The sequence below is a fragment of the Rhopalosiphum maidis genome, chromosome 1 (assembly GCF_003676215.2).
Source record: "Rhopalosiphum maidis isolate BTI-1 chromosome 1, ASM367621v3, whole genome shotgun sequence".
Lineage (NCBI taxonomy): Eukaryota > Metazoa > Arthropoda > Insecta > Hemiptera > Aphididae > Rhopalosiphum > Rhopalosiphum maidis.
In genome coordinates this window covers 73,130,383-73,139,106 of record NC_040877.1, presented here as the reverse complement: position 1 = coordinate 73,139,106, position 8,724 = coordinate 73,130,383, and the positions used below count along the sequence as shown (strand labels likewise).

Genomic DNA, 8,724 nt, shown 5'->3' with positions numbered 1-8,724 from the left:
CTCAGTTATACCTGTTTATATATTAATAAAGTATATGTTTGTATATTTTATTTATGCTTATAGAAAGCTCTTAATGGTACTTATATATATAGAGAAAAATAATTTTTGCATAAGAAAATAATATAGTTTAGAAAATCAATTAAACAACATTTATGATGTAAACTAAAAACATTACATTTATTAGACTGTTTATTATTATTATTATTATTATGTACTTTAATAAGTTTTGTTTGACTTAAATAGTATGTCCATTGTCCGTATGTAAATTTTTAATTTGTTAAGTTTAAGACTGATTTTTTTTTTAAGGAAATTTATATACTTAGGGCCTACCTATTTTATATTATTTTGTACAGCTTGAATTAGTCGTTACTCAATATTTTATAAAAAAAATAATTGGTAAATTTGTCTTTTTTACATTTTTTTAATAGTGTTTTACTGAAATACAATTATTGATACTGATGAAATTTTTGTTTTTTTTTATATATCTGATTTTAAACTACTAAAGACATTTTAATACTAGGATAAAACACTGCATATTATTATGTTATGAAATGTTTAGTGGTATTTTAATGTTTTATACATGATAGGATTAAAATATTCAACTACTCTATGAAATTTACAATTTGATTATTATTTTATTTCTATGCAGTATGTAGTAAAATGTTGCTTACTACTATGTTTTAACCACTTACCGACTGTCATTTAATATCATTTTAATATTACCATAAGTGGTGTTAAGGCATGCCATGTAATCTATCAAATTTGTATAATTGTTAATTATACATTTTAAACACATTTTAAACATGCCATGGATGTGTAATAGTTTTTATAGAAGTACCAAAAAATTTGAAATTAAAATAAGTATTTCGATTTTGAAAATAAAATGCGTTTCAGAGATTGAACACTAGTTGTTTTATAAAAGTATATTATGTGTATTAGCCTAGCAGTATATGTTCAGGTTCTAGTATACTCAGCCACTCAGGATGAGAATCAAAATATATTCATCATGAGATGTATACCCATATAATTAAAATATAAATAATATAATATTCGATAAGATATTTTTTATTTCAAATATACAGAGAATGAGTGTTTTGACGACAATTTTTAGTATCTATGATGTTTATATTATTGATTGTAACAATGTCATTTAAATATAAATATTGATTTACCAATGATCACGTAAAATATAAAGAGTTGTTTGAGGTACACCAACAAAATCGTAAAAACTAAAAATACTATACTAATAACTAGTAAGGAATCCATTATTCAATGTATTTCATCAAACTCAATGGTTGTGATGGATTTGGTGATAAGCACATTATCTATTACGATTTATTTTCACTTTTAATCTTTGTAAGTATTAATCAGGCTTCCATTTATTGATCAAATTTTACCTTCAAAAACGTTAAGAACTATGATTTTACTCGTTGTGGTCTTGTAGACGGATCGAATTTAAACTCAATGGTCAGTGACACCGATCAAAAATATATTAATTGAATATTTTTTTAGCTTAGTTCGAGACTTAAAACCAAAACAGTAGACACAAAAGGTTCTTTAAGTACTTTAATGATGGAATATGTCATCAATGACATCGATACTCAAGAGGAAAAATAGTTTACGATTTATCATATAACGTTGGACAAGTCATCATGTTCATCAAACAAGTACTAATCAATCTATGATTATTATTTTAAAGTTAATATCAATTTAAGTATTTGGAATTCTTAATAATTCATATATTGTAGGGATCAGATAGGTTTGACCTGATAATACGTAACAAGTTTGAAGGCACAGGCTTCTCTATAAGAAGAGTTAATACCCATTCATCATGTCCCATATGAATCTGGAAGAATCAACGTTGGGGACTGTTGGGATTTATTATACTGGAAATATCTCTATTCTTGAAATGCAGTTGTTGTGTGGAAGAAGACGAAGTCGACATACCAATCGGTCATATATCGAGTCGTCGTACATGATACATATTCTGTCGTCAACATTTTACTAATGAAATTGCAGGAATATTGCAATTTTCCATCCGTAGAAGGATGAAAACTGTATTTTTGGTACGGATCGTGAGCGATGGCAAACGATGTATGCCATACAGCGACATCGAGTGAACAGTATCGGAACTAAAATCGCTTGTAGATAAAAAAAAATAAAAACAACTAATAAGAGAAACAATTTATATTAAAAGAATATTACCTTATCGGGTATTATTATTTATTTTTTGGTTATGTAATTAAACTCTGTTGGAAATTAAAATGTTTATTGATAGCGTAAGTAATAATTTAATACTCTAGTCGTCTTGAATTAATAATAATAATATGTGTAGGTAAAATAATATTATTTTGAAACGTGTATGTGAATAATGCTTACACTTAAGTATTTATAAAAAGGCTTATTTGTTTCGTACACGCACTAGTAACACAATATAATATAATAATAAATTATACATTATTGATTAGTTTTTATATTGAATAGTGTTTTCTGTGTTATAGTCATATTATCGACGATTAATTATTTTTCATTACGCGGTCCTTATCTCATTGGTTTGTTTCATTAGTCATTACACCGACCTTGGCCAGGAAATCGGGATTTCAAATTTTCGTTTCAAGTTTCAACCGTGTACTGTACCGAAAATGAACATACAAACTACGAATTTGTTGAATTATTAAAACTAAGTGATTTAACAACGTAGTCGGTTGGAAATAAATTTGGTTGCAATGATTATTCAGGTAATTTCAATAGGTTCTCTACAAAACACAATAAATATGTTTCTTTGACATAGCCACTTATTTTTTGTAGGCGTTTGCCAGGGGAATTGGAACACAATTAAAGTTGCCTATCAATCATGTTTACTACAAAACCCTATCGTCTAAAAGCAGGAATACATTGTTATGTGTTAACCAATCGTTATTATCCAATACAAAACTTGCACGATGTTGCTCAGTGGATAGTAGCAAGGTCTTCATTACCGAACAGACCAAACCTATGAACCAACCAAAAAATATAGTCATCAGCACGATTAAACCATACCTAGAACTTATGCGATTCTCTAGACCCACTGGTTTGAAAATTATATATTTTTTTAATATTAAGTCTCTTGGTTATAAAGTATTTTGACTATTCATTGGTTTTTAGGATGGTTGCTTTTATACTGGCCGTGCACATGGAGCATTGCTTTAGCTTCTACAGCTGGCGAATTTCCAAACTTTGAAATGCTTGGCTTGTTTGGTTTGGGAGCAGTCATGATGCGAGGGGCTGGTTGTACAATAAATGATATGTGGGACAAAGATATTGATAAAAAAGTAAGTTAATAACTTACTTAAATCTAAAAAAATTGCTTAGAATACTCAAATAAATCAAACTTTATTAATTGTTTATACTAAAATGTAAAAAAAGATCTGTTTAAAAATTTATTTTCCTAATTTATCTTGTTAAATTGTATAATAATACTATTTGTGCAAGACATATTAAGAAAACGTCGCACCCACAACTGTTGTTTCCGTCTTACACACTTAAGACATAGACAAAATGCGTTTACACTGTCTAAATAGAACTCGCTCAATTTTGGTTCTAGAGTAGTACTATATACCTATTATTAAATTGAAATATGACAATATTGATGATGAGTTTTTTTAAAAAAATTAAAATTTTGAAAAGTTATTTTAAAGGTTATATAAAAATTTTGAATTTTTCAATATTTCTAAATGTTATAGCGAACATTGTATTGGTAATAATATAAAAAACTCTTACCCTCCAAAATATTGTCATCTTTTAATTTTATAATAGGTATAATGTTATACTAGAACCAAAATTGATCTAGTTTTACTCCGACTGTCTAAACGTGTTTTGTCTATGTCATATGTGTATAAGATGGATACAACACATGCTGGTGTAACATTTTAAAACATTTCACAATTTAATATAATTTAAAAAAATCAAATGCATTAAATTAAAAAAATAATATTTGTTTTCTAGAGATTGAAAATTGTTTTCTTACCATCTGCTTGATTTAATATCATTTTCAGGTTATTTTTCTTGGGTATAATTTTGTTTTAATAAAATATTTAAATTTTTAGAAACTTACTTGCTTATTGGTCCTCTTGGCTCTTGTACACAACTTCATAAGTACAATTATGCATTATATTCCACTATACACAATTATCTATTGAATATCATTGTGTTTTGTTTATGTACATAATAATTTAAAACATTACTGTACATAATTTATAATAAACATTTTTTTAGTAAGTGAACATTTTTAGGTTGAAAGAACAAAAACTCGACCTCTTGTCATCAAATCGTTAAGCATGTTTGATGCATGGGTGTTCCTAGCTGGTCAGTTGGGTCTCAGTCTTATTGTATTGTTGCAGTTAAATTTGTATACTATTGTGGTTGGAGCTAGTTCATTAGGTAAGCTTAATATGTCTCATTATTAGTTTTTGTAACAGTTTGTATTAGGATAATTCAATTATGTTTTAGTAGAATATTATTTCAATAGTAAACTATGAAATTTAAATAAAGAAAAGAATCCTAGAATTTTATTTTTAATTTAAAAAAAAAACTAATTATAATGTTCTAGATTTATATTTGTATATGTTTAAATTATATTTTTCTGCTTACAACATAATCATTTTTTTTTTTAAACATTTAATGTATTTTATAATATGCAGTTTGTGTAATATGTTTTTTTGTTATATTTTATATTATTGTATATTTTTGAATATATTATAGTCAGATATATGGGGGCCAGGCGGGCCCCATATATCCACCCCTACAAAACAATATGAACTTATAATTTAATAAATACTACCACAATATTATTTATAAGCCAGGTAGCATAATATAAATTGTTTTTATTCACCCGAACCTGTAAAAAGACAGTTTTATTTACAATGTATTGTTTGTAATGAAACGAAGAAATTTGGAGTTCTTGAATTTATTTCAATTGTTATTTTATTTTCTTGTCTATATAATAAAAATGTGAAATATTTATACATTTATTTGTTGACACAGTGGCGTAATATCTACTTTTATAATTTATAGTCATTGAATATATTTTTAATTATATTTTATTTTTATGATCAGTAAATATTTTATTAAGTACTTGGTAGTCGGTACTTAAATGTTATATGCATTATTTTAAATACTTGCAGAATGCAGTAAAATAAATACCACTGTTTAATTTTGTTTGTTTCAGTATTAGTTACATTATATCCACTTATGAAACGTATAACATATTGGCCACAATTTGTATTGGGTCTAACTTTTAACTGGGGTGCTCTATTAGGATGGTCTGCTATCCACTCTTCAATTGACTTCACTGCTTGTTTTCCTTTGTATGCTGCTGGTGTTGCATGGACACTTTTCTATGATACCATATATGGTCTTCAAGTGATAATTATTATAATGCTTAAATTTTTTATTTAATAATAACCAATTATAACTTATATTATTTTATAGGACAGAAAAGATGACACCAAGCATAATGTTTACTCAACTGCAGTTTTATTTGGTTCAAAATCAAAATTTTGGTTGACATCTTTTGCCACCATGTCATTAAGTAGTTTAATTACTTGTGGTGTTAATACTGGACAAATATGGCCTTATTATTTAGCAGTTGGTGCTGCAGGCGCCCATATGTTTAATCAAGTAAGTTGAATGTGTTATTAATAAAATATGAATTTTAATAAAATTATAATTTTATGTAAATAGGTAAGCACACTGGATATATATAATCCTAAAGATTGTAGTGATAAATTTGTATCCAATAACCATGTTGGTTGGATTTTGTTTTTGGGAATAGCATTAAGCACATTATTAAAAACACCTGATGAAAGTGAAAATATAAATTTGATACCTATCCAATAAAGTATAAGGTTCTACAATTTATTGTTACCAAAGTATGACAAGAATGTATTGTTATTTTTTAAGTTATTTGGTTACATAGGGAGAACTATACTTGTTTTTACTCTTTAATTTTATATTGTAAAATATTGTTATTTTGTGTATTTCATTTAAGTTCCTAAAAAAAATCAAAGGAAAATAAAGAAACTAGTCACAATTATAAAATATTATATTTTGTTACATTTATTTATCAATATTTTATACCTAAGCCTATGCACAACAAATAGTATATCTCAATTCACAATTCCTTTTTCTCTGTCTAATCTCATTTCTGCTAACATCCTTTGTCTCACTAAAGCTTGATGTTTTTTTGCTTCTTCGTTATTTTTTTGGCGTTTGGCTTGTCGCTGAAAATTTAAAGTTTTAATGAATAAATGGTTAAATATTTAAATAAGGATTTAAATGATGTCCATATCATTAAATAAACATGAAACTACTTAAACAATATAAATAAAAACAAAAGTAATAAATATCCCAATAAAAAATATTAAATAATATTTTTATTTTGTTCAATTGAAATGTCCAAATGATTATTTTTAAGTTTGGTTAAAATTTAAATACTCTGTCCAGCAAAATAATACTCCAATTCTGAACCTCCTACTCAAAACCCTGCTAACGAGATCAGGAGTCATGTGGGGTTGTGTAGAACAGATTTTAATTGGACTATTGCTACATGTTCTCTAGCTGGGTAGACTATAACTATTAATTTTAAAATATGAACTTTAATCATTTAATTAATAGTAATTTAATATTTAACATAAATTATAATTTTGAATAAATGAGCAGTAAATGGTAAAAGAATCAGTCTGTATATTGATGATACACCATTAATCAAAATTAAAATTGATTAGGCTACCTATTATAAAAAAATTTATAGTATGCATTTTAAAAAATATTATTGAATGATTATTAAGACAATAATCAAACAATATTTTTTATTTAGTAAGTGTATAAAATTGTTTTCACGGGACATAAATCAAGTCTTATCATAGTTTTTTCAAAGTATAAAAATTAACGCTATAGTGTAAAGTATTTAATTATTATTCTGGTTATCGATATCAAGATCTATAGTATAATTATAAATAATTTTTTACCTCCAAATGGAAACAGTGAACCATACGATCATATACTTTGTCACATCTGCCAACAAATCTCAAAACTTTATGCTGTAATTCAAACCCAAGTAATCGAGTTGCTTAGTTAAACATTATTCACGTAAATAGTTTCTTACCTCTATATTACAGTTTTTAAATTCCATAGTTAAGTTATTACATTCTTCAGTATGCAAGTGTGGTGACAAATCAGGATGCATACTTAGGATTATTCTTAGCGTTATTAAAAATTAAAAAAAAACAATAGTTGTTTAATTTAATTTATCTGTGTTTATTTATTTAAAACTGGTTTTATGCTAATTAAACATGATTCAGTATTCTAAAATTCCAAATATCTGAATTAAACGAAAATAAACTAGTTTTATCACTAAAAATATGATTACACAATTCACTGCAATGGATATCACGATTATAGATAATAATAATAATTAGGATTTAGGGTAGGATTTTTATGGATTTTTATCACTAGATAGCGCTATCATATACGATTTTTGTTTTTCTTTAATTTTTAAATTTTTAATTCCCGAGATCTATAAATCTTTTATAAAAGACTTTATTTATATCTTATTAGATTTTGCTTGACTTCGAATGTTCAACTAAAAACTATGTAAAGTATTCAACATACTACAGTTTTCTAATATTTTAAATTGATCAATTGGAGACTTTACCTAACTCATAAGTAATAGCATAGAACAGTGGTCTTCAACTTTTTTTGGACTCGCCACTCGCGACCCTCGTACATTTTGTAGAATAACAAAAAAATAAGCTTTGTAGTAGTATTAACTTATACCGTGATTTAATATCCTTTTATTATTATATTACAAAATATAAATTATATAAAATGTATTTTCATTTATTTCATCTACTAAACTTAATTTTTATTTTAAAAAGAAGACTTATTGCGACCCAATTTTAAAGCTTACGTGACCCAACAATGGGTCAACTGGAATAGATCAAATTGGTATCTATATAATATCCATACTATGAAATTTTTGTATATTAAATTCACAATTATTCAATTATATTAATATTGGATGTGCTATTGATTATTATTTTCCAACGATAAACAAGTTCTAACGTTATTATTTATAAGTGGATTAGGTACGCTAGGAGCATATTAATGCAATATTATATTGGTATTATAGGCATAGATACTAATTATAAATAAGAAAGGACGTAAAAAGTTTGTAGCAGTATAGATTTGTATGCAGTGGCGTGTTAGGAGGTGGGCCTGATTCCTGGTAGGCAAGTGCCTACCCACATTTTTATATACCTAAATACTAGACTAGTATAAGTCCGATGCTTGAGAAATGAAAATATGATTTATAGTTAGGAAAAAATTGTTTTGATTAGGTTAGGTATTTCAATAAAAATGTAAGATTTGAATTTTTAAGATTTTATGTTTTAATAAAAGGTATGCTACCCATTTATTATAAAAATATTAAAATTAGTCATTTAGAATTAAAATACTAAAACTTAATAAATAGATCAAATTATAATATGGGGGGAGGGGGTAAAACCATTCCGAACTTAACTTTTGTGGCCTATTCACAAAAAAAGCACGGGACACGCCATTGTTGGTATGGTAATTGATAGTATAATATTTATTATATACCAGGGGTGTTTTTGTAGTATAAAAGTACAGATTAGATAATTTGGCTCTTGATATAATAAAATTGCATTAATATATGTGGCTCGT

General features: G+C 26.2%; 2 protein-coding genes across 2 annotated transcripts; one reads left to right on the top strand and one right to left on the bottom strand.

The window, feature by feature from the left end:
- Window positions 1-2,225: 2,225 nt before the first annotated feature.
- On the top strand, window positions 2,226-6,083 carry LOC113558363 (4-hydroxybenzoate polyprenyltransferase, mitochondrial). The gene is made up of 8 exons (XM_026963823.1): window positions 2,226-2,279; window positions 2,567-2,738; window positions 2,809-3,070; window positions 3,145-3,311; window positions 4,272-4,419; window positions 5,207-5,400; window positions 5,470-5,658; window positions 5,722-6,083. Exons 2-8 carry the CDS (start codon window positions 2,727-2,729, stop codon window positions 5,875-5,877), a joined length of 1,128 nt encoding a protein of 375 aa, XP_026819624.1. The 5' UTR covers window positions 2,226-2,279; window positions 2,567-2,726; the 3' UTR covers window positions 5,878-6,083.
- Window positions 6,065-7,393, bottom strand: LOC113558372 (COX assembly mitochondrial protein 2 homolog). The gene is made up of 3 exons (XM_026963831.1): window positions 7,145-7,393; window positions 7,008-7,079; window positions 6,065-6,260 (listed from the first exon to the last, which is right to left on the bottom strand). The coding sequence occupies exons 1-3, from the start codon at window positions 7,223-7,225 to the stop codon at window positions 6,147-6,149; spliced, it is 267 nt and encodes an 88-aa protein (XP_026819632.1). The 5' UTR covers window positions 7,226-7,393; the 3' UTR covers window positions 6,065-6,146.
- Between the last annotated feature and the right edge of the window lie 1,331 nt (window positions 7,394-8,724).